Here is a 26,729-nt window from a genome sequence, read left to right on the forward strand (position 1 = left end):
TTTGAAAACATAAATCTGTGCTACAGCTGCAGTAGAATAAGTGAAGGTTAATCAAAAGTTTTGTGATAAAATATTGACTTTATCAAATTTAGAGAGGTTCTTGCTCTGTATAGACATAGCATGAAGAAATTGGGGGTTTTTAATAGGATTTTTGGTGGGAGATGAAGAGGCAATGTACACAGTGTCTTTCTCACGTGATAATGGTACATCTTGGCAGCTCTTTATAGGTTTACATTTGCTAATAGCTGAGACCATAATCATCACCAAATCATTTGTCATTTATTTTACCAAGGCCTTCCAGGCTTCAGGGAAGAACAGATTTATTCTTCAAGTAAAAAACTTGTGGGGACATTAATGCCTACCATATGGTAAATATACTTGTTAAACTGGATTTCAGCCATGATCCCATTATTGTGCATCAGCCTTACTTCGTGAGCATGCATTGGAAACATGGATAATTGAGTATGTCTGTACTCTAGAGAAGTGCATGGTAAATGTCATGGGGACTCTAGGGCAATGTGTTATCCTGTGTCATCTTGATAAGTGTTTGGGAGCATGGGAGTCTGCTGAACACTGAATTGTTGGTGTCCCCTGTCTTCTGGGTCTTGTGTTCGTACTGCATGTTACCTAATAACATGCAGTACTTGGTGTGTAGATCGGCACTGAACTTTAATGTCAGGTAACATGATTGTGTAGAATAGAGAGACTGCATTCAAACATCAGCCAGTATCCTTTAGGAAATGTAATTTCATAGTGTGATTTTGAGTTGTTAAACAAAAACAAAAAACCACCCCATCACTGAAATCCACCTATATTCTTATGTAATAAAAGGTGTTGTTCCTGTCTGCAGGAAAAATAAGTGCAAGTTCTAGTATACACTCTTATCAATAGCCTGGTGATGCTCTGGAGTTTTGTGCATCACATCTATGACAGTGACTCTTCCCAGGACCCTGAAATCACAGGGAATTGAAAAGCTCAGACAACAGGCATGGTGGCTAGCCAAGCTGGTTGCAGAGGTACTGTCCCCTTAGGGAGGCAGTAACAGGGCCTCCTTCTGAACTGCTTCGCTGACAGCACTCTTGGGGTTTCATTCCACCCAGGATGACTGTCTAGACATTCATTTATTCTGGCAGACACAAGAGTATCAGCATGGTTGATGAGTGAATTGAGCTCTGCTAATGTTAATCACAGTGTGTCTTTCTCATATTCTCATAGTCTGATGAATAAATGTACTTGGCTTTGTAAATTTGTATTTGCCTCAAAGGCCTGTTTGCCACTGTTCAGTGTTTGCCACTGAGTTTCTGCTATCTATATGGACAAGGCAGTGGTACCAACAGCTATTGCCCTTGCTGTTGGCATATTTCCCCCTTTCCATCCATATTTTTGCAGATACTTGAAACTGTTATCAAAAAAATGTAAAATTGCAGGCAGGCTGGTTTTACACCTATTTATCAAAGGTATCTGGGACAGTTCATTTTAAGACCTGTTTTCACCTATTCGCAAGATTGCTGAGATTCAGTCATGTGAGATGTGTATAAAAGGCTTTAAAGTGAAAATTATTTGCTCAGACTGCTGTGCAAAGTAACAGGATGTTAAACGAAAAAACCCAAGCAAGCAGCCTCCCCCCACCAAACTAGTCAGTTTTTAGTAAACTTTCTATGCTTTGCCAGCACGGTTGAGTCAGCGCTGCAGTTTGTGCTGGATGGTGCTCTGTGTTTTGTGTGTCTGGAGGCTGGTGCCACGCTGGTGCAGTGCCTGTGGGCAGCTGGTGTGTACACCCTGCTCCCGGGCTGCGGCTGCCAGCGCAGGCAGCAGCAGCACCGAGGCAGCGGGAGATGCATGTGTGTGTCAGGGGGAAGAGATGTGCATCTGTGTTGTTGTTAAACAGTGGGCTCGGTTTGTTTTTTCTTCCTGACCAAAAGTTTATTGTAGCTCTCAACCGAACAGCACACAAGGCTTCTTTAAATATGTGTAAATACTCACGTTTTGCTGTTGTGCTCCTATATATAGAGCAGCCACTTCCATGAATGGTATGGGTTGCAACCAAAGCATTTATAAAGAACAGTAAAGAAAGCAGCCTAAGAATTGTTCTTTGTTGTACTTTACTTAGGGTTTTGATATTTTCCTTTTCTAAAAAACAGATATTCTCCTATGTAATCTTTCAAACAATATAAACCTGTAAAAATTGCTGAAGACAGCTGTTCATGCAGTGTGTTCTCTTCATGTGACATTTTCCTTGATGTCCCAATCTGACTGTGCTGTTACGGGCAAATCAAGAGCCTAGGAAGGGCACTCTTCCTGAATCCCAGAGAAGAACAGTATGGGAGATTAGGGTTGACACTGTTAGCAGCATGGTAACTTGCGTAGTAGTGGATTATTTGGGAGAGGTGTCATGGACTAGTGACTTGTGAATGAGGCTAAAGAACTGAGAATACCTTGACTTTAATCCTGGCTTTTCCATCTGTGTGGCCAGGTTACTAAAACCCTTTGAGACTATGTCTTCATCTTTAAACAGGAAAAACAGCTACTCTGTAGAGGCATTGTGAGAATGTATTTATGCAGTACTGCAGGCAAGCTGATAACTGCTTATGCTTTATGTTCAGCATCAATCCAGTTGTCTAACCTAGAAGATACTGTCTTCTTTTGGTATCAAACATTGTGGTTCTGTCTTTGAAAGGGAACTTCTTTAATAAAATCCAGATACTGAAATCATGACACTTAGCTCTTTTTTCTTTAGTCTGTATGTTTTTTCCTGCTTTTGCATTCTAGAAGAAGGTGTATGTTCTTGTTCTTGGCAGGTTCCTGCCCAGTTACGCTTCTGTAGCTGCCAGTGTCACAGCAATTATAGTAACTTAGCTTTAAATAAGCTTCTTGGATGTGGCCATCTGTGTGTGGCTGTAGTACCTGTTGTTCAGAGTAGTAAATAATCGGGGATAAGGCTTAAGAGAAGCCACAGACTGGAGAGGAAGCAGAAAGGGCCGAAGTCTGTGGCAGGTGACTGGGTTTCCCGGCTCTCTGCAGCCTTTATTTTCCTGTTTGTGGCTGCGAGCCGCGGGCGGGAGGAGGGCAGGAACAGGGCAGCCAGTAGCTACAGTGGGCTGCTTAACCAGGTACTTGATTTTGTTATTGTTGTTGTTGTTGTTTTCCTTCTTTTTCAAAGACTTACAGAATCCTATTCCAGACAGTTTTCGGGATATCCAAATAGCTCAGCTTGCCTAAGTGCGAAGGAGGAGAAAATCTTTTTCTCCACAGCCTTTTGAATGCGTCAGCTGAAGGGTTATAAGGAGGCCACTCCCTTCTGCTCGGAACTAGCCATTGGGGACAGCAGGGACATCCTTGAGAGCAGCATCTCACAATGATCGCCTATGTGCACTGCCTGCCCGCCGACCCGATGGTCGGGTGCCTCGGCAGGAGCAAGTGGCAGCCCAGCTGCAACCATGAGGAGGAGGAGGAGGAACTCATCCCGCTGTATTCCAGCAAAATGGGCAACGCTCACACCAGGCTGCCTGGGCGCCTCAAGAAAACGTTTCTGAGCAAAGACGACAACTCCTTTTGGCCAAGTAAGATCAGTTCCTGTTCCTTAGCTATTTTGGTTGTTTAGTATTGTGTTGTCATTATTGAGGAAATGAATAAATACACATAAACAAGGAAAATACTCTTATTTCTCTTTTGGAGGATGAAGGCATTGGGAACAATTTTCTTACAAAAATAATGTATTTCCCCTTCAGGACAATGTATGTAAATATTGTATCTGATGGGGCAGCTGAGTTGATACAGGATGGTACTGTTTTGTGCATGTGATATGCCTGTGTTTGAGAGGTCTTGAGCACTTGCTTTCAATTCAATAATGCTCCTTTTCAGCAAAATGATTGTTTTAGATGAGTGGAACTGTTGACGTAGCACTCTAATTGAAAGCCATAGGAACAATCAGTGGATGAAAAGGCCAAGAAAAATAAGAAAAAGGTCTGACAGACTCAAAAGGTGCTTAATGCAGTTGATGAGTACTTATTTTAAAAAACAGTCGGCTTTTGAATAACCTTTGGTCTAAGGTTATTTTCCTTCTGAACGTGAGAAGAAAGAATTCCTGAATTGTGATGACTCTCCTTTTTTAATCTGAATAGTTTCAAATTTCACTGGCATGTACAGATGGGAAGTAAGGAGAGAAGAGGACAGACAATGGTAATGTTCAGTTGTTTTGTTTTTAGCCTTAATGCTTGCCTTCCCTTCTTTTCTGGCCACCTAAGCAAAGGCACCCAGCTGTTTGTGGAATGGTCGCTCAGAAAAGTCTATTTAAGGGTGATGGGGGAGAAATTTCACAAGACAAAGAAAGCTTTTCCTGCAAAAGCCAGCTGGCTGGCTATCTTGTGCCAGGTCTTTGGGGAAAAAAAAAGGTACATGAGTATATTTACAACTGTATTGATTTTTCTTTTTCTCATTAGTCTCACACTGACTATTTGACAATGGCTCGTTATTACCAGGAACTGAAAAATCCCCATCTTGCCACATGATCATAACACTGATTAGCAAAACCACCTGTATTTTGTTTTCTGAATTAACATATTCTCCATTCATTACTAAGCAAGCTACATTTGATGCCCCCTCCTGTAGGAGGAGTGTGATTTACATTATTGTTTCAGGCCTTTTCAGGAGGAGGTAATTTTTTTTATACTTCATGCAAAGAAAAATCCACATCTTCTGCTGAATTTCTGTATTTTTGAGCAGAGGGTCAGTTCTGGTTCATTCAGAGAGAAAATGAAAATTCTTCCTTTATGTAAAACTGTATAGTCACTGTCAGACCAGGGAAGCCCTGAAGAGGTTAGGGTCTAGGAAGCAGCTTCCAGGGATGCTCTTCGGGAGGAGGATATGGCCCTTCATGCCCCAGATAGCCTGAGGTGTGTGTATATGTCTTTTGGGATTTGTCTCTCTTGCTGGATGGCAGGTTAGTTCATTCCTACAAAGTTGTGACACTGACTTTCAGAGCTGGTTCTTGTAGTGCCCTCGGAGGTGTTGCTCAGAGCATTGTGAGCAACCGCTCTGTTTGAATGTGCTTCTCCAGAGTGTGGAAATGGGATTGAGGAGCATAGGTAAGGTACTCAGAAATCCCTGCTGCCTCACTGCAGCCTCCTTTTTCTCTTTGTGCTGTCCATAGGGAAAGCATTCCCTTCTCTCTAAAATGCACCTGAATTGAAATTATAAAACTTTTCAGAAGATATTTGACAATTGTGTCCATGTGTGTAATTTCACTGATCTATAGTACAACACTTACATAAGTGATTAAATTCTTTGACTTGTGATCTAAAAGCTATTTAATGCAGTTTTTGGTCCTTAGCAATGAACTTTCACATGTTTCAGACCAAGTTTATTACGGTATTCCTTATGTTGAATTTTGCTGATATCTGGTATGACCCCATACATTTTATTTATTTTTTCTGAATTCCAAATCATCAGAGTTCCAATGAAATTTTTTCATTGAAACAGTGAATGACAAAAATCAGTCACCCTGCTTTCTGGCCTTACTCCTCCCGGGAGAACCTCTAGTGCTTCAGTGGTGGTGTCCCACCACAGTACAAGTGTGTAGACTGTGGGGCACCAGCTCTGCCCCACTGGCTCCTTTCTTACTCGTTTTCGGTCCATAGAAACAAAAGAATAGCAGGGTAATTAAGCCATCAGTTAAAGCGGTTATGGGTGGGACAGGTATTATTTCTCTTTGAGTATAGAGTCTCTGTCATTTTAAACTCTGTTAATGTTTATTTTAAGGAACAAAAGTGTTTAAGAGTGGAAGTGCTTTCTGGGACCAGGTCAAGTGATAACTGCAGAGCACAGCTGGGGATTATTGGCTGGGCTTTATCTCTGTTGATAAAGGCCTCCCTTTGGGGTCCTTATCCAGCATCATGAGAACTGCACTTGGAGAGGTTTCTCAGTGCTGATATACCCCACAGAAAATGCTCCCAGTAGTGTTAGGGTTGTTTGAAAACATAATACAGTCAAATTATTTCAACTTCCTCATGGGCTGGGGGGGGCATCCTCACTGAGGGGATCTCAATAGTTTGCAGCAGTAGTCCTTGTGCTCCTGCTACCAAATAATCAATATTCAAAATACTTGTGGTGTGATGTAGCAGCCATAATAATCAGGTTACTATTTTAGGGTTTGAAGGTTTTTTAAGCTGTTGCAATTATTCTGATAAAACTATTAAATTAGTCATATTGTGAAGTGAAGGTTCTGCATTACCAGCTCAGCCTGTTCCAGTATCTGTGATGCTGTTCTTCTGCTCTTCTTTGCTGCCAGATTGAGTGCAAATAGACAACGTAGGATTAAAATCAGCCAGAGTGCAGCAGTACATCCTTTAACAGCCTGTCTGCCTGCCAGAAAAGCAGTATTACAGTGGTGTTGGGGCTGTCACCATCACATGTTCATTCACAAATACAAACTCCAGTGGAGCCAAGTGTTTGGTAACTGGTTTTCCTGCAGCAAAGTTAAACTGAGATACTCCACTGACCAGGTTTGGCAAAAATGTCAGGGGCTTAGTTTAGTTTGGTTTAAATGCCTGGTGAATTGAAATATGAGGCAGTGAGACTGCTGGCAGTGATTGCTGCTGTGGGAGGCTGTCACCTCCTCCTGGTTAGAGCATCACCTGCCTCTTTTAGTTCCCATTGCCACTTGATATTTTATCGAATTTGCAAAGTTTAAAGGTACAGTATGCTCTTGCCGGCTTTTTGTGATGATAAAGTTTTGATAAGGAGTTTTGAGTTTTTTCTGTCTTTTACAGATGCAGGAGCAAGCCAGTGGCAATATCGGATTACTTTTAATGTTTGTTAAACAAGTGGCTTCAGTTACTGGGATTTTTTCTCAGTGTTTTGTTGCCTGCTAGCTCATGAAAGAATGCTTTCTTCTTCTTTATTCATATCTAAAGCTGAGACCTGCCTGTGTTAGTTGTATTTTGTGAAAAACATTAAATTTGAAATAATAACTAGATCTATTTATACATTAATAGGATGTTGTGAACCAAGTTGGATATTTTATTATCCACTGTTCGCTATGGTTTTTTCCAGGTTTCTCTTCCAAAAGCTAAGAGATTTAAATTTCCCTATATAAGGATGCTATACTAAAAAGAAAAGGATGCCAGAATCCTTGCAAACTGGGAGGATTCATTCTTTGCTTTCTCATCTAGCAGTGTGAAACAAAGGCTGAATTGCTTTCCATCTCTGCAAATTCTGGGCCATGTAGAGCACTGAGCAAGCCTTTGTGGCCTTTCATGCCCTTAGTGACACAAGAGCTCAGTCTATGTGGTGAATGGCTGGGACAGCTACTTACAGAGCCTCATGCAAGTGACTGGCCACCTTCATTCCCAGTTTTATCTGCTGTGTCCAGCTAATACCATAACAGCTGACATATCAGATTGCACCAGAAAAAGCCAGTAACTGGTTTGTTTTGAAAAGAAAAAGTAAATTTTATATAATTTTTATTGCATGTCTAAACAATGTGGGCATTCCCCTCTCCCTTCTTCCTTTTTGCTGTGTGTTTTTAATGTCTTGTCTTCCAGCTGAGCTTTTTTGGAAGTTTTGTTAATTTGGCTAAAACACGCCACAGTAATGTTGCAAAACAGGGGCGCATCTCCATTTGGACAAAATTACTTCAGGTCTTGGATAAATAACAACTCTTCTGGTGTGTGTTTCTATATGTGTATTGCATTTCTTACTCACTTTGCTGCACATTCTCTGCATGCTCCATAGAAAACAAGCCTCCCTGCCTGTTCTCTTCTGGATGGGCCATGGAGGTGTCCAGCACTTGGTCTCCTATGCCTTTCCATGAATCAAATGCAAGAGTGATGTGGATGAAGAGAGGGATGAAGAAGAACTTGGAATACTATGGGTCAGAAGATGCTGGGTTTTTGTAAAACACTCGAGTGAATCACTAGCGTTAATATGAAGGTCTTCCTGAGTTTCCTTGCTGAAAGAAAACACTTGGCTAGCCTGATGGCTCACTATTAGGTGTGAACCTGAGCGTCTTGTTGCAAGGAGGTGCTGGTGGTGGACATTTCATTCCTCTCTGCCTGTGAGCAGTGAAGAAGCTGTGTGTGGTACTCAGGAGCACAAGGAAGAGATGGTGAGGTTTTGGTATGGAGCTCATTAACACTGCTCAAGTGCATCTGGAGGTGTGTGAAAAAATAGAGAGCTCAGAGACATATTTTGTGTAGTGTTTTTTATGACTGTGTCAAGGGATCATTTGCTGTAGTTAAGGAGGTAGAGCAACTGAAATGCAAATTCACATGTGAAACAAGTAAGATTGGAAAGCCTGTGGCTGAGAATGGTGGTTAATGGTACACTGAGTAGGTTCTTCAGTGCTAAATTTGATGAAAGCTTCTGGGGTTTATGGATGCTGGATACAGTATGTTTCCAGGTCTCACTGCAAGTTGCTTGTGAAGTCAATAAATGGTTTTGAGTGCTGTAAGAAAATCAGATCAGATTATAGTGGAAACGTGGTAAGGAGAATGTGAAACTCCACAGAAAGGGCATTCTTTAAAGGAAATGGTTATTTAAAAGTCTGATAGATTACAACAGATTCTTAGTCCTCTGTTGTTTCCCTGTCCTAACCAATCATTGACAAGTGCTTGTGTTGCTTGATTTTCAAGATTTTCAAACCTCTGCTTAGACACAGTTGTAGATCAGCTCTGCTTTTTTCACACGTCCAGAGCCATGTGCTCCATCCTATGCGCTGTGATACTTAGAAGGTGCTCATTCTCTGAAATACATCACTTCTGTCCTCCACTCTCAGTTGCTTGTGCAAACATCTCAGAGGTAAAGCAGACTTGCACTTTGCTGGCATTGGAGCTGGTAGCATATAAATCTGGTTTATTCATACCTTGTAGTGTTAATAAAAAAAAAGGCAAGTTTAAAATAATCCCAAATGCCAATAGGCTTAGTGACGTTTAAGCATAAGCGATGCTGTCAGTCCATCCACAAACAAAAGCGGTATGTCTTAATTTGTCTAATTACACTCTAACATGCAGGCCAGCTGCTGCTGTGAACAAAAGCAGTTGATCACACCATTTTATTAATTGCATATTAATTGCCACATTCATGTTAACCATGTGGGAGACAGTGGAGTAGAGTGAAGGCTACTTACTCATGGAGGAGAGAAAATGAACTGGCAGAGTGGTGTCTGTAGAGGACAAATCTTAGAATGATAGGGTGCCTGGAGCTTGTTGATGCAATCTGATTTTTACAATAAATCTGGGGTTTTTTTCACCCGTGTAAATTACTGTATTTAAAAGTGAGAGGGATTTGAGTAGAAAGAATTGTGTCTTGCATGGTGACTGCATATTTGTGAAAATACTATTGTGCAAGTTGGTATTGAATTTGTTTGGTAATTTGCAGAAGGCTGCCCTGCTGGCACGTGGCCATCTGCCTTTGTCTGCATGCTGTGCTGATGGATGCACCTGCGCTGCCTGGAATCACTTCTCATAGGAGCCAGGCTGGAAGATCCAAGAGGAGTACAAAACTTGCTGGGTTTTATATTTTATGCAATTTTGCTCCAAGTATGTAGTCTTTTTGAATATTGGCAGTAAGTCTTGAATAGAACTGGATTTCTTAGAATGAAAAATAAAAACTGTGACATAGGTGGATTGGCTGGTGTAAAATAACCTACAGCAAAAAGCAAATGGCCTGGCCCACTGCATTTAACGGGCATCACTTTACCTAGTAGGATATTTAATGATATTTAATTTCTCTTCTTAGGAGTGAGACTTGAGAAAAATATCCTCAACTTCTTTTTTTTTTTCCTCTTTCTTTTTGCTGCGTGAAGGCAGCAGTCACTCTCAGCAGATGTGCAGCAGTTCTGTCAGGCAGCAGGTGCAGGCTGGAGCAGACATGAAGTGATTTCTGTCCTGTCACCCCCAGACGGACATTATCACGGTCTGTAGAGCATCTCCTTCAGCAGGGCTGTGGGGTGGCTGTCTCCTGCCTCCAAGCAGCGCTGTCCTGCAGGCAGGTATGTGCAGTAGGGACAAATTACATGATACATGCAAAGAAAGCCTACTGGACTGAGACCTAAAAAAGTCCTCAAGGCTTACCTTGAGTTTATTTTCTCTACCTTCACCTTCATTTCTCTTCAGAAAGGAAAGCAAAGACCCATGTTACAATTTGTAAGCCAAAGGGTGAGCAGGTTTGGTAGGAGGAAGGCCCAAGGGCAGCTCTTTGCTTTCTTAGAAAAGAAGTATATGAGTTAATGGCAGATCAAATAGAAATATGACTACTGTGAAACAAATTGCAGGACTGGACCTGGAATCTACAGTGATTTAGAGAACTCAGTATTGTCAGTCAATTAAATATTTTTACTTGGCTTTTCTAAAATGAATATTTCAATGTTAAAGGCTTTGTCCCCTCCATTGCCAACAGATGGCATTTTGCTTGCATTTCCTATATCTCTCAGAAAATCTGGGATTGAGAGAGATTGGCTAGTTTAAAAGAAGGTGAGAGAGTCAGAGGCTTTGTTTTAATTAAGATATTGTTCCATAAAAACCTCCCTAAAAGCATTTTTCAAACTGTTTTGGAAGGTGTGAAAGGAGACACAAGGAGTCACACAGTTAAGGAATTGCTAATAAGCAGTTGAGAGGTAGATTGGATCTGATCTAGTCTAAGAACATGCAGTGCAACCCAAACAATAATGATGGCATTCTTACACCTAAGCAGAAATTGGGACAAAGGGGTTATTCCGTGTTTTTTTTTATAAGAAAAATGCTTTAGGTGTCTCATCACAATTATGTCTCAATTGGTGCTGTAATACATGGCAGTGTGGAGTCTGGATTATAGAGATAAAGCATGATTGGAAAGGCACAGCTTGAATTTTGGATTGCAAGCAGTGCCTGCCATTACAGCAGTTACAGAAACAGTGCTGATGTGTGAGCTGACCAGTTTTGACTTGAAGTCATTGGAAGAAAATAAATGTGAAACCCCATGATGCCACCTCTCCAGTCCCTACATAAGGGTGCTTTATCAGCCTCCCCATGTCTTCTCTACTCAGGCAGGCAGGCTGGGGCCTGACCATTATTAATTTAAAGGCTGAATTCCCCAATACACTGCTTGTGGCTGTTAGGCTGCAGCTCCTGGTATTTGCTTGGAAACTGTATTTCAGTGTACTGGGAACTGACTAGATTACCAGTGAGGGCTAATCCCACCAGCTGAGCATGAACCAGCATTGCTGGAGAAGATACAGAAAACCTGTAAATGCTGTGGTTGAAAGACAAGTTATCTGTGATGTCTTTTCCATGGCAATGCTCAGCTGGCCGCTCTCTGTGGGGTCAGTGGCCATGTGTTGCTCATCCCAAAGGTCTCATCCCCTGTCTGACTGACTTCTGATTTGAGCCACAATGACTATGGGGCAACCTTTCCTCCTCTGGTTTAGTGCTGTCGTTTGTTCATTGTCCTTTATGTGGTTTGATGAGGAATTTATCAGTGAAGTTTTCCACACAGGGGTTGCAGAGCACATTCGTCATTGACCAAAGGCATCAACAGAAGTTTATAAAACCATTTCTGAGTGGTTTTGTGATGTGTTCCAGGAAGGGCTAATTAAACATGGAGCTAGGTAGCATCTCCAAAGCAGGTTTGGCACACCTCCTAACTGAATGATCCCTCATAGTTTTTCTCAATGTCTTATAACCAACCTGGCCCTCCTTCTGCTTGTCAGACATTTGCCACAAACACAACACTATGGCTAGACCAGGAACAGTGGGGTACTGTTTGGGGGACAAGCAGGTCCCCAAGCAGATGCTGGTGGCAATGTTAGGGTAAATAATTAATAATGTCAAAGGAAATGATGCTCCTTTATGTCCAGTAGTCGAAGGTGAGCACAGTTTTTTTCCCTGGGTATGATGCTAACCTGTTCTTGATAGATTTAATTAATCCAAAGAGAAGAAGGATGCTGATTACCCTGAGTTTAAAAGGAGTATTTTCAATGCCTTAAAAGAATGCAGTGTATTAATTTATTTGTTCCTGGAGCCAGGTATGTGCTCTGTACAGAATACTAGACGTTGTGGATGTGTCAGGTACTTTTAATGGCTGTAGTTTCATGTATGTTCTTCAAACCAGCTATGGTTGAAAAACAAAGATGTAAATTGAGTTTTGGTGTGCATCAGCTTAGACAATTCTTTGCATGATGGCAAAGCAGGGATCCTGTTAGGTGGTGCTTTTGTCTAAGGTGAATTGGGATTGAAGTTTTTTAATGCTGCATCAAAGCATCCTAAGTGCATGCCAAAGTCAAGACTACTTGTGTCATTATCCATCAGGATGGGAAAAAGGAATTGCTTTTTCATGCATATAACATACCAATTTTGGGAAAATACTGCTATGGTTTTATTGACTGGTTTTCCTGAAGGTTTATTCACATTGACCATGATATTTAAATGGAATCTTCTGCTCTAGGGGTCAGCCCTGCCCTGGAGCTGGTGTAAAATTTCACACCTGATTCTTCCAGACTTCTAATACCATGCTTCTTCTCTTTTCTGACTGACTAATAATGAAAAATGCTCTCCTGTTTCAATTCTATAGTGGCACATATGTCAGTAATTAACAGTCTTCTGAACCAATCTTTACCTCACAGCTGAATCTGGAATATTGTGCACAGTATTGAAATGCAGCTGCTGGGATACAAAGTAGTTTTATCAATTATCTTGGGGTGGCAGGTTTGTTTGCTTAGTAGTAGTTAATACTACTGATATTTCTTTGCCTTGTTCCTCTGTTGTCTTAACAGCTACTGGAAAGTTTCAGGAATGAAACTTACTCAACTTCTTTTCTGTGTGGGAAAACCCATGATATTTCTACACAGAAGTTTATTTCTATATCTGCATAATTGTCTCTGTATTTATTTGTGTATTGTCCCCAGCTAAGTGTTGGAAATCTGATTTGTAGTGCATGTCTTATTAGTGGGATTCAGAAGCTCATCCAAAAATAAATTGGTAGTTTTAGTTTATGTGCTGCTGATCTGAATTGTGGATGCATGCTTGCATTGCAGATGCCTTTAAGTGAGAGTTCACCACTGGCAGCAAGTTACTCTGAAGACATGATGTCAGGTTATAAAGCCTGAGGTCTGTTCAGAGCTGAAGAGGCAGTGATGGTGCTATAACTGTACATTTTCAAAGGTTTTCAGATACAAGTAGTGAAAGCACTTGAGAAACAATTTTTAAACTAGCCTTTGCCGTCTCAATTTTTTTATTTACACTTCTTCAACTTCTTCATCTCTTCCAACGAAATGCAAACTTCTCTGCAGTTCATATTTTGTGCTTAGTGGGGATAAGATACGGAAAGACATTTTTGCATTTAAGAATGGTATCTTTCATTTTAAATAGTGTATGTTAAACCCCTTGCTGTGTTACAACTTCTTTTGTTTTGTTGGTTTTATGAAGCACACAAGGATTGAAACAGCAAGGAATAACTATTTTTTCTAAAACAAGAAAAAATGTAGGTATCTGCATTGGGAATCCTGAAGGAAAAGCAAGGGATCTACTCCTTTTTCTGTCTAGCAGGAAATGGAGGCAGAAATTGAAGACAGAAAAAGGGAGGGGAGATAATTGCATTTTTTAATAGTTTGTGGATTACATTGTGATTCTTTTGTTTGCCGGTTGCCCACACATACTTATTTATAGAAACCATTGCCACAATACTAAAATGCACAGTAGACAATGTGCTCAGTGCTTTCTGAAGATGCTTAGTGGCAAGGCACCTTTATCACTTTAGCATCACTTAAACTGCTGGATGCCATTTTGCTAGCTACTCAAAGAAACACAACTATTATTCAGTAATTAGTGCTGATCCACCATGGCATGTTGTGATGTTTGAGCCTCTAGATTGTGTATGATTAATAACAGATCTCTGAAACTTTTAATCAAACCAGTGCTATTTACATTGGTATTTACATTATAAATTTTGAAAGTTTAACCGATTAACAGTATTAGTCCTTTCATTTGGTTTTATTGAGGACTTCGATAAGAAGATGCTGACCACACAAATATAATCTTAAAAATCGTTTTCAAAGTCTTTTGGTATTTGATCACATCTGAGATCCATTTGCCCATGGTCAGCCAAAGACAATCTCTGGGGATTCTATGGTACAGATTTTGGTGCAGTTGTTTCCCTACACATTGCTGAATCCGGCAGTAATTATTAATAGGTCACTGTTACAGGAACTCAATGCCTTACTTTAGTTTGGAGACTTTTATTTCAGGGTAGATTGTGTCTTTAATTGGAACACACCTGGGTTTTTAGATTTTGTCAAAAATCTTAGGGCTTTAGGAGCAACAGCAAATATCCACTTATTATTTGTGAGCCTTTACTTTTACTCATAATTTTAGTATTGTGTTGTGCAGATAAGATTTTTCAGGTAAAATTTTTGAAAATTTCTAATGAACAAAGCATTTTTTCAAGTTGCTGTGAAAGACAGTAAATGGGTGCTTGATGCTTTTTTTTCGCATGAGCAGTTGTATGATTCTATGCAGGTTGGTATTTTCCAAGGAGCTTAACTTTTTTCATTTATAGGAATCTCGAGAATGTACATGCCTAATTTTAAGAAAGTGTGCCTCCAAGCTTAAATGAGACCCACCCAGAATTTATTGAGAGTCAGCAGAAAGCCAAAAAAAATAGAAGAATTTGTAAGCCCTTATACCAGGATAATCCGTGTATAAATAAAAGCATGCCGAAGAGCAGTGCTGGGCAGGGAGGCCAAGATAGGCTACAAAAATTCTTCCTTGTGACCTTTAAATAAGTGGAATGAGTAGGGAGCATGTCCCCTTCAGGAAACCCATAAGGAGAATGCAGACTGAGATTAGTTGAAAATGTCTTTTGGATATTAGTGTGGATGCCCAAGAGCACAGCTGCCAAAGATGGAATTACTGGGAGATTGTTTGGGACAGAAGTTCAGAAATGGAATTTTTGCAGTCTGGTTTTGTTGGTATTGCTCCTCGTCCTATAGGATGATTCAAATGAGAAGACTTGCAAGCTTGTCTGCCTGGTATTTTTTCCATCACTAATTCAGAAGAGAATTATTTTCTCTGTTGTGCATTATTAGGGCAAGTAAGAGTCAAAATTTTGTAGACTAATTTACTTGCCCCTGCCAGTTTTGATCAGTTCTCTAGGGTAAGCCATAGCACAGGAGCATTCAGGTAGATTTGGTATTTAAATTGAGACTATTTCCTGGTGACACCCTAAAAGGGTACTATTCCCTAGGGAATACAAAAATTCTTCTCTGGGAGCTGAAGTTGCCTTAACTGGGGTTCAGAAATGGCCAAAGGAAAAAGGATTGTGCCCTGCAATTTAAAATAAAACAAAATTGCACATTCACAAAACGTTTTCTGTTCTCCTGAGTGCCATTACTATGTGGGGAGATGCTCTAAGCAAAAGAAACTGCTGCTTTGTCTGCCAGCAGCCCTGCCCAAATGCTGCCTTTTCTTTCTGCCGACGTGTTTGCATGATAGAGGATCCTGTGGAAAGATGTTTTGAATTGTTAAAGGAATGAATTAGCTTTATTGTGCTGTGACCTAAATAGGATCATCAGATCAATCAGTCTGCTGCTTTTCTGTCCTCTCTGGCTTAAGTTGTGTTGCTTCTCCTTCTCATCTTGCTCCCTCTTCGCTGTGCCCCCGCCGGGCAGCCCCTTTCCCAGAGCCTGCAGGCATAATCCTTTATGATCTTGGATAAAGGAGGGCACAGCCGGGTACCCTCTTTTCCAGCGGTACCTGCCCCCTGATAGCTGCACAGGCCCAGGCTCAGCCCTGACTCCCCTGGCCCTGCGCTGGGGCATGGGTCCTTCTCGGTGTGTTGTGGTGGTGGCTTTAGGGTAAAACAATTTTTCTTCTTCTTTCCTTCTCCCCTGTGCATTCTCCTCCTCTTCCTCCTGATCCCAGATTTAGTGAATTGTAATTTCTCAGTAGCCGGGGCAGTATAGCGCTTCACCAAGGCTGAGGTGGCGGTGAAAGAGGCCATTGTGAGCGAGGGGCGCTGGGGCTGGGGGGCAGCTGAATGCGGTGCCGCCCGGGACGGCCTTTGTGGAGGGAGCACTTTTGTTCTCCTGAAAGATGCCGGGAGAGGGCCAGCCGGGATGGGATCTCAGGGAGGGAGAAACCCATTCTGACCATAAATTACTGACTCCTGTGCTCTGCAAGGAGTCCCTTTAGGCACCAGCAAATGGTTAACAGCATGGGTGAAGGTGGCCAGAACAGGCACAAAGCTTGGGTGTAAATTTTGAAAATACCTGAGGCGTTTGGCTTTTCTGATGTTTCTTCATTATAGAAATCTCACTTAGAAGTAAAAGTGCAGATTTCAAAGCTGGGTGGTCTTAGTCTGAGGCAGGCAGGAGCCTTGTGACCTGCAGGAAGGAGTTTAATAGCCCTGCTCAGTTTCAGGCTTGCCCCGCAGATGCCTGGGTGCTCTGTGCAGTGTGGGGAGGGGTGCGTGGGGATCACTTCCATAGCTGCACCCCTCTGGACACCACAGCTGCTCAGAGTGGGTGGGTGGGGGTGGCAGGGAGCAATCCCGAGCATGTCCTACACAGACACATTCCTGCAGACGCGCTGGAAACAACTGTCCTTCAACAGCTTCTTCCCTGTGAGCTGCTGTAGGATGGCACAGTGGAAACTTATTTAGAGCAAATGAGTGACGTGTCTGTAAAAGCAAAGGCATCGATTTAATTGTTTTGAGTACATCTGCTTGCCAGCGTTTCCACTTTCCCTTTTGTACATTAAACAGAAACTCACTGGAAGAGCTCTCACAATGCAGTTAGTTTCCAGCTCAGATGGACGGTTTTACTTTTTCTTTCCTCTTAAAATGTCATAAATGCTACACAGTTGTTTAATGGAGGATTTTTCCATTGTCCAGATAAAGTTGCTAAGGCCTGCAACTTGAAGTTTAGGTTTTGAGATGATGGTACATTTTAGTAGTTTGATGCATCATTCTCTTAATGATGTTGGGCTTACCTCTCCATGAAAATAAAGTGGTTAAGATTGTTGTCATTTGTGGGAGGGAGCTGGAAAGCATTGCTTTAGCTATTCTTGTGGTTTTGTTGTTTTGGTTTTTTTTAAACTTAAATATTTCCTAAATTTTGTACTGCATATATATGCATGGGCTGGTGATTAGGAAGAGAATGCTGATTCTCACTGATTCCAGTGTGCCTGTGGACAGCTGCCCCTGGCCTGCTGCTGGGCAGCTGCTCTGGCTGTGGTTACGAAGGACCCAAGAATGCCACTTTTCAGTATCTGCCTTTTTATAAAGCTTCAGCTTTTTCAGTGGATTTTATGCATTGGTGCTAAGGTTCAGGGCACTGGGTTATGAATGGGGGCTAGACACAAGAGCCCCTCTCCCACAGGGGCTGGCTGGAAATATTTCCATGGAAGCTGAATATTTCCAGATTATTTCACTGGCGCCGATGTTTTATGCTGCTGTGAATGTGGAGGGGTGGCTGTCCCAGATGGCTGTCGTGGAGCAGGTCAGCTGGAAAGCCCCTCTAAAGAGGGGATAGAGCAGGGAGGGGAGTGAAGGAATGCCTACACCGTTTCAGGCATGTCACATGCAAGCAGCAACTCTACTTCTCTTCTGCATGTATGTGGCCTCTACTAGAAAATTAGAATCAGTTTAACCACTCAGGGATTAAAAACTATTATAGTTGGACTAAAAAAAGCATTTTGCTAATGAGTTCATTACACAGTTGTGATTTTGAGGATGATGTTTGACACTGCTACTTGCACCTCTCAAGTTACTTTGCTGACTTTTTAGGATGAAGATTCTTCTGAGCCTTACTTTGTGACCAGTCCCATCCAGTGTGAAGTGAAAACTAACATTTACTGGACATTGTTCTCCATGTTTTCTGTATTTGTTGTGATATTCCTGATTCCTCTGTATTTCTGTGGTCCTTATGTGGCAGCAAGTGTGATCCTTTCTTCTAAGGATGTGGTAACTCAGACAGTGTGTTAATATTAACTTGCCCAAGGTAGTGTGTCACAGAGCAAGGTCTCCTCTGTCTGCTACTTGTCCCTGAGTCATTTGCATGTAAAGAATTGATCACACTGTACACACCTACTGTTCACGCTGGGTTTATCTGGCTTTAACAAGCTTTTAAATGTTATTCTATCAAGTTAATTTTAGGTGGGGTTTTTTTGTTCTTGTTGTTTGGTGGAGATTCTTGTTGAGTTTGTGTGGTGGATTGGCAGTGTTTGAGGCTGAAGTCCTTTGTTTGCATAGTGGCTACAATATAAATTTTCTCAAACTGCCCCATCTTTTCCTTCTCTTCTCGATGTAAGGTGGCTAAGTGCAGAGGAGTGCAGGCTTTTCATGCTTTAAGTTCTCAGAGAATTGCTGTTAGATGACAGTTTCTTGAGACAGGAAAAGCATTTACACAAAGATTGGTTGAGATAACATGATGAATTTTATGGAAGTCAGTGGGTTTGTCTCAGGTGGAGAAGAGTTTTTTTTTTGTTGTTGTTGGACTAGCTCAGACTTCAGAGGTGCAGATAGGAGTAGCCAGACCGTGTTTCCTTTGGAGTAGTCCTTCATGATAGCCATTTTTGATGTCTGACCTCTTTAACATCATGACCTGAGGGTATGTGGAAGCAGGGTCGGGGTGGGGAGTGGGATGAAAGGCAGACATCAATTAAGGTATTGTTTGTTGCTGGATTTGAATGTCTGCCTCCGTGCTGAGATCAGGGTAGAGGACAGTGGTCAAGTGCTTGTTCGCAGGCAGAAGAAATGCTCTAGGGTGGGTTGAAGATCCAATAACAAAAAGCACACTACACTTGGCACACATTGTAGCCCCGGGTGAAATGAAAAGGATTCCAAGCTGCCCAAAGTACCCGGAATCATGTTTATTCACAGTGGCTTGACCATGAAAAGGTAACAGGTCTTGCTTCCTAGAGTTTGCAAGGCTCTTTTGAAGTTCCATAAACACCTTTGGAACAGACTGTCTCACTTCCAGCAGCCCAGACTCCATCATTTTATAGCTTGAAACTCTCTCCTTTCCCTGTGCTCCCCTTCCTACATGCTAAGGAAGAGGCACGTGTAGGTAGAGGCACTTCTGCATCCTAAAAAAGATCGACACCACACTAGACAAGGGGTCACCATCTCCTTGGTTTGCTTTCAGATGGCAGTGTAGCTGGAGTTAGAAATAGAATCACTCTAAACTCACTTTCAATGTGTGTCCAGCAAGCACACATTTTGTGGTTTGTGGATGGTAAATGTCTGGCAGGGGTATTACTGTATATTTAATTCTAAACCAGCACTAAATAGTTACCTTCTTATTAGAGTTTCATGCCAGAGTAATTTTTTGTGTAAGGTACGAGATGGAAATCAATGCAACAAGCAGAGGTGCCTTCATTGCCATTGCCATGACACAAGGGTCTTCTGTCCCTTTGGCAGAGCTGAGCCAGTCAAAATGCCTCTTGGACTAGCAGCTGCTGGAGAGACCTGCTGCTCATGGTACTTTTGATGTCAAGCCCATGTTGCAATTGCAAAATCTCTGGATTTGGAAAATACTGATAAAATGTTGATGATACTGTGTTCTGAGAATGATGAACAGATTTCATTTGCAGTCTGTTCTTCACAGTGCTGGGTCTCAACTGTTTGATGAAACTTAGAAGTTCCTGTGGAGCATCTGCTTTTTACATGCTGTGCTCCAGAGGCTAGAGTCGGCTGCAGCTTTGGGTCAGCCTGAGCCCCCCGCTGCTGGCATTTTTCTTTTTCCTGAAGAAAAAAATCCTTTTCATTGTTAACTCGAGGGGGTTTCCTAAGCTTGCTTTGTGAGGAGGGCTTGCTTCTTGAGCCTGAACATTATGCGGAGGGCATGCCCTGCTGAGCACATTCATTTGGTGCTTAGAAATTTCTCTTTAACTTCTGCAAAGTTGCAGTTCATTCCTAGGAAGGATGGCTGTGGACCTCTGTACAGATGCATTTTTTTTTAAGACATGAGGATAAAATGCGCATCACAAAAAGCTGGGCTGTTTCATCTCCGTGCACAAGTTTCGTTTGATGAATAACAGAATCTCTGTTAGCCAGAAATAACTCGATTTTGTTTTCCATGTATCTGGTCTGAGATGACGCTAATAAGAATAAATTAGCAGTGCAACTGAATAAAATTCAATATGTGAAATTAGTGTGCTGAATGTCTCGGGCAGTGGCAGTGACTACGGGGGGAGCAGTGGGACTGGAAGGGGAGGCAATGCAGAGCCGAGACTGCGTGGTGTAGCCAGCTAAGGCGCAGCTCTGGATCCTTAATAAAGTGGGAGGAAGAGGGCGAAAAAAAAAAAAAAAAAAAAGGTGTGGTGGGGGAAGGATGGGAGCGGTGGGAAAGCAGAGCATCCTGATTAGCACGAAAATGCAGCACTCATTTGCAACTGGAAGGAGGCCGGGCTGCTGGGGAGGTGCGTTGGGAGGGGGCGGGGGCAGGGAAGGTGCCGGGATCTCCTGCTGCTCCGCCGGCACAGCGGCTGGAGACATGGGAAGGAGAGCGGGCACCTGCCAACTCGGGACTTTCTGGAGCAGCCAAACTTTGAGAGCGGAGGAAAGGAGAGGAACAAGAGCGGAGTAATTGCTGTGGACAGGGAGAAGATCTTTTTCGTCCTGCGTAAAGGAGAATAACAGCCGGGGTGCTTTTTTCTCCTGTTTTGCTTGTTGGAAGTGGCTGTTTTCAGCCCACAGGGTTACATGCGAGGAGGAGAAACTCAAGCTAAAGAATTGTAAATTATTTCGTCTGTCAGAAAGTTCTACACATATTTAAAGTGATTTCAGAAAAAAAAAAAAGGCAGAGGGGAGAAACGTGGAGAAGAGAAATTTGGTGTGCAGAGTTTGAGCAGGTTCAGTGTGGCAGTCACCTTTCTGCATCTCCTCCTTTCTATGGGATTTCATCTCCAGGATCGCAGTTCAGCACCTTGAAAATGATGGTTTTCATCAACACAAAGCTTAAATCTCTCATGAAACTTTTCAAGAGAAAGAGTAAGTATAGTTCTGTGTGCTCACTGTGCTTTCAGGAGGCAGCCCAGTTCTGAAGGAAAGTGGAGGTCCCTTCAGCTTCAGTTGTGGTTCCTGCAGTCTCTTTTTAAGTTTTTCTTACTCTTTTAATAGTTTCTCGTTGTGTAGTGTGTGGAGACAGCCTTGTGAGGGTCTTTAGGACCTATTCTTTGGGACACAGTCGCTTTAGGAGTGCTTTGTCACGGTGATTTTAAAGGGGCCAAAGTTCTCGGTGTGAAATGGGCGACTCGGTGACAAGGCAGGGTGTGCCGGTGTGTCGTGGTGTCCTGGTGGTTTGTCAGACATCTGTCTCTGCTTATGCGGCTATGGGCTTGTATCGCTGAGGTGTCTACGTAAAGTTTGTTCTGACCAAGATTTGTTTTTAAAGATGTTCTGGTTTCAGAGCGGCTTTTAAAATCTTATTGAGCTTCCTTTAAGTCATAAAAGATAGACAAATCACACTAGAAAGAGTAGTTGGCAGATGTGCACACCACTTCTCTTGACTAGTTTTGATGACCATTATTGATCTGACGAGCAGTAAACCTTAATTTTGCTGTGGCAGGGCTGCAGCCAGACAGTGGGCTTGGCGGCAGGTGTTTACCTCCTCCTCTTCCTCCTCCAGCCTTACCCAATTTCCCATCCACCGGTTCAGCCAGTGGTGTGGGTGTCTTTCACTGACTTTGAGTGTCACTTTCTGTTAGATGGGGGTGATTGATGCTGTAACCAGGTAGGTGATGACTTCTCCGGTTTTTGTGATTGAGGTTACTGATTAGGAAGAATGGGAAGAATGGGCACAGGCTGAATGTGTGTCTGCCTTGTTGCAACCAGAATGTCTTAGGAGAAGAGGGAGTGGGATGCAGGACCAAGACACAGACATGAGGGCACCCATTTTCAGATCATTTGAGGTCTGAAACTAATCTAAAATACGTGAGAGAAAGCAGTTAGGAACGTCCCCCTCTACCTCAAGTCAGTTTAGGAAAGAACAGGCATTGAGCATTAGGCTGTAGCTATGTTTTGAAGTTAGAGACATAGCTTATTTTCCTTAAGAATGCTAATTGTTTCCATCTGAAATGGTCCCAGCAGATGCACAATAGTGTTAAGGAAAGGGTAATTTTTCAGATGACAGGAGGCTGTTGCATTCTTTTTGCTTCTCAGCTTTAACATACCACCTCTGCTACTGCAAGGGCATCAGACAAACCACAAAGTGATGCCACAGGCAGTGCAGCAGCAGAGGTGGCAAAGGGAAGATGCAGAGCTGACAGCGAGGCTGGGAGCAGTGGAGCTGTGGCAGCAGGGCAGGTGCTTGGAAGGCGGCACATCTGTAGTGTCTTTTTCTGCTTTGGAGAGCTAAAAAGCAAGGATGTGCAGCATGCTGGCTGAAGGACAAAGGGTGCCTGGGGAATCATAAAATATGACCCCCAACTGCCCTTTTTGTGTTTACAGCAGGGTAGAGGGATAAGGCTATTCAACTGTATAAGTTTTTATTGATGATAAACTTGAAACAAAATGCAGTGGCTGTCTCTTGGGATGCATAAATGATAAACAAATCCTAGCAGTATGTGCTTTGGCTGTTTCATTGCTAGACTGAACTTGAACAAGATCCGTGTTTTATTTTTACATTTGTATTGAGTGCAAAGAGGTGGCCAGAGATAGCCCTCTTCAGTGTTGTTGTGCTCTGAGCAGTATTTGTCCATGGAGTTGCTTTTGTTTATATCTGCTTTCCACTCATGACAAAGGAGCATAGCTAATTTATTTGCTTCACTGGAATCTTGTGTGAGGAAGCAGGAGGTCAGACAAGGTTGTTTCCCAATACAAATGAACCTGTTGTCATCTCTCATGAGGGCTGTCATATTCCCAGGGGCACCTTTGAGCCAAGCTATTCTGCGCTGCACAGCACCTGCCATGATCAAGGAATGGAAAACTGATTCCTTTTCGAAGAGTTGGAGTTAGAGAGGGGGAAAACAAGAGTTTCAAGTTTAGAGTAAATAAAACAGCAAGTATAAAAATGGGAAGAGTAAACAGTGTTTCCTACAGGACTAATTTTAGCATAGAAATGTAAGGAAGGGTTTTTTAATTGTCACGAAGTGAGGTTCTAAGGAGTATTTTGATGGGTCTACGGTGGCGAACAAGGCTTCTTTCGTTTTTAGATTACGTGTGGCAAATTACATGTGGGACTTTGTGATAGAGCTAACTGCAATAACATCTAGTTTTCTTATTATTGTGTCTCTCTGCAGCTGTTTCCAACCTAGATGAAGAGAGTAGATGGACTGTGCACTACACTGCTCCATGGCACCAGCAGGAAAATGTCTTCCTGCCCTCCTCAAGACCAGCTTGTGTGGAGGACCTGCACAGACAAGCCAAGCTGAACCTCAAGTCAGTGCTGAGAGGTAAGACGCTGCTACTGACACAGACATGTCCTAAAACAACAGTTCTTTCTGCCAGTCTTTGCAAACATATCCAAATTGCAGGCTTTGCAAGAAGTTCACTTGTTTTTCTCTACCACAGTAGAATATTAGTGGAATTTTCCTGCTCAGATAAAGGGACAGGGGAAAATTACTTTGCTGTAAAGACATGAGTAAATGTGTTACCTGTCAGAACTCTAAAACAGAAAAGTGTCTCTTGGCCTATCTGTGTAGTCTTTGGGGTGTTTCCAAATGGTACCCTTCAGTTTCATTAAGTTCTGAATTAGTCCATTTATGGAGAAAAACACACATCAGAGGTGTTTCATTTGGTGATTTCTTCTGTTATACAGTGTCATTTCCAGGATTGTGGCTGCTTGCAAGAAGCTGGAAAAGGTGCTGAGGGCAGAAAAGGGAAGTGGGGAGCAGGGCACTCACAAGGACTCCTCCAGTAAGGAAAGTGCTTTCTTGCAGAAGTGTTCAGCATATTTTTAAGGCCCAGTTTTTGCCCATAGTACTTCACTGGGGCTGTACCTGTGCAGTCTGTTCTGTGAGGCATTGTGTTGTGTCAGTGCAGCCACGAGAACAAAGACATGCAGCCAGCAAGGAGGCCTGCAGAATGTCCGTCCCTGGGCCAGATAAAAAGTTTAAAATAACAGTATAATGTTCGTGTTCTGGAAATGGTTAATGTAGATTTTTCTTTACACTGGCTGTTTGACAAAGGGTTTTACTCTGCAAAGAGCCAACTTGTTCCAGTCCCTTTTTGTTTCAGCAGGAGCTGCAGGTACTTGATACCTTGCATAGTTAACCTGATTTAGAAGAATATTGTAGTTTTTATTTGATTAACATGACATTTCTGCTTTTTAGACTTGAAGAGAACTTGATTTTGTATGTCTGAATAGAGAAGTGTTTGACAGCCATATTTGAGTTCTTTTGCCATTTCCCCAGTTAATTGATTTTCACTTGTCTCTTACTAGGGGCTTTTTGTTATTATTTAATAGGGAAGTCTTGACAGCCAGTGTTATTGTCTCCTGCTTGGCTAAGCAGATAGCCTGTGTGCCCTCTTTACTTATAACTGGATTAATAGATTTGTAGTTCCTTAGCCTTGAAACATTCATTGTTCTCTTGCAGACCCACTTACCAGTCCTTTACAAAATAAAAATATTTGTCTGCTTTAGATTAAAAAGAATACTGATTGTTGTTAGCTTTTTGTGAACATTAACCATTTATTCTAATACTTTTTTCCTATTCTCTGTTTTGGACTGTTAAAAAAAAAAAACAAACCTGCACAGGCTAAAATGCACTGATTTTCTTGAGTTTTATCAGAAATGCATCTACTACAGTTTCATGTTCTATTTTAACAAATTTTTATCTAATATTTGTGTGAAACCAAGTAATATATGCTACTTCCCCTTTTTATACACCTGGAGTTTTTTTTGGACTGGTGGGATTTTTCTCTGGAGGTGCAGCACATTATAAAAAAGAAGCTATTGATTACTACTACAATTTGCTATTTAACCATTTGCGTTAACCTGGCTTGTGTACCTGCTTGGTAATGAAGTGAGTTTCAGTTTCATGCTTTCAGGGTAGTAAGTAAGAGGAGAAACTCTGACGATACCTTCACCGGACTTCATACTGCTGACTTAGTGAATACAACTCTGTTATTTATTTCTTGTTTAACCTTAAGCTCTTTCTTTGAGCCACTTTTTTTTCTCCCGAAGTGCAGTTTTAAAATAATTCCTTGCTGTTGCCTGGAACTGTCCTGAGAAGTTACAGCATGAGGAGTATTAAGAGAGGCTCTGTGTAAAGTTTTATCACTTTTATTGTGCTGTTGCTTCAACCAGCAGTGTGAAATCAGGAAAACACTGGTGCCTTGGAGATTTGAGTTAGAAGTTCTGTATCCAGAGCAGAGTTTCATTCAGTGTAAAAGCACTGTTAAAATTGTGACGTAATTTTGACAACTGCTAAACTGCTTTTCCACCTGTTTATTTAGAAAAAACCCAAAATTTTCTAAAGCTTCTTAATAGGTAGAAAGGAATTATGTGACCATAATGCAGAAGAGCTTGAAGTAGTCTTATGAGAAGCACCATTGGGATAGCATGGGAACTTCAGTTCTGCATGTCTTGGCCTCATGATAAAGCTTGCAGTTTGGCATCCTTTTGGTATTTAAGTGGCTGACGTAAACTGTGGAGCAATAGAACAGTTGTATGTGACCCACACAGTATGGGTGGTGGGGAAAGAATGACACTGGATGACAAAATGCACTCCATTCTGTGCAGAAAGTTGGATGAATCGCTTTTGTCTCCAAAAAATGGTGGCAACAATGGGAAACTGGAAGGAAGTAGAACTGAAGCCAATACAATTTTTACTTTATGCTAAGTCAGAAATGAAGCAATAGACATGTACAGCAGTGGAGAAATATGAGGGCAAAGATATTTAAATGCCCCCCATAAATTTTTGGGGTTATGAAATAATTTAAAGTTTTTAAGAACAGAGCAGACAAGCACTACTCAAAAGTCATTTGTGTATATTTGATCCTATTTTTAGAGGAGGTTGGGAAGGAAGAAAGGACCTCCAGTGGTCCCCTTGAACCTGATAATGAGATCATGAGGACTAAGTTAGCAGCTATTGTTCAGAACCATCAAAAGACAGATTTGAAAGTTTTTTGGTCCTGTTCTTGTTCACATTATGAGAGCTGATGTTGTTGGTAGATAGCAGCTATAGCAGCTTCATTGAAGACTATTTATTTGTTTCTACACATGTGGCTCCCCTGTAAATGGAAAAGGTAGTATAAAACTTAGGTTACAATTAGTAATTCACATGTAGAGCACATTTAAATCACCTGTCAAAGTATCAAATATATAAAATCTTTCAAAATAACTCCAGCAAAGTATCTCCATCAAGGTATTTTCACCCATCTAATAGTAACCAGATGGAATCCTGGCTAGCTTTTATGACAGTCAGTGCAAGGGCAAACTGTTTGTTCTGGTATGATTTTAACAGCAAATACTTTACCGTGTGGTCTAATAAAAAAAAAAATCTAGTGAAATAGAAAGAAACTGTCTATTATTTAAAATAAACTTTTAAGTACCACTTACGAAGCAGAAGCTAATATTGCTGCTTAAATTGGTTTAAGAATAAAAATTTAGGGATATTAAAATAAATAGTATTTAATGTGTAATTAATGAAAATGAAGTGCATTGTATGCTAATCTCTGCATACTTTTTCAGGAAGCACTGTTGTGTTCAGAAGAGGAAAAGATACTCATTAATTTTTGTGCAGTTGATTATTTCACTTTGTATGTTATATATTGGTGTGTCTCTTGCGTGTCAACACTATGCTGTACATAATAGT

At 41.6% G+C, this 26,729-nt stretch overlaps 1 protein-coding gene across 12 annotated transcripts in view; it reads left to right on the forward strand.

Annotated features, from left to right (window-relative positions):
* The window catches only part of NHSL1 (NHS like 1), a 180,660-nt gene that overhangs the window by 102,793 nt on the left and 51,138 nt on the right, over positions 1-26,729 (forward strand). For 10 of the 12 annotated variants that reach the window (XM_072927012.1, XM_030268127.4, XM_030268126.4 and 7 more), the window contains exon 2: positions 23,211-23,363. In XM_072927012.1, the coding sequence (XP_072783113.1) occupies positions 23,211-23,363 (153 nt within the window). Of the gene's footprint in view, positions 1-3,072; positions 3,561-20,389; positions 20,962-23,210; positions 23,364-26,729 lie in introns of those variants that run through there. The other 2 variants (XM_030268123.4, XM_030268125.4) reach the window with 2 other exon arrangements.

Source organism: Taeniopygia guttata, chromosome 3 (genome assembly GCF_048771995.1).
Source record: "Taeniopygia guttata chromosome 3, bTaeGut7.mat, whole genome shotgun sequence".
Lineage (NCBI taxonomy): Eukaryota > Metazoa > Chordata > Aves > Passeriformes > Estrildidae > Taeniopygia > Taeniopygia guttata.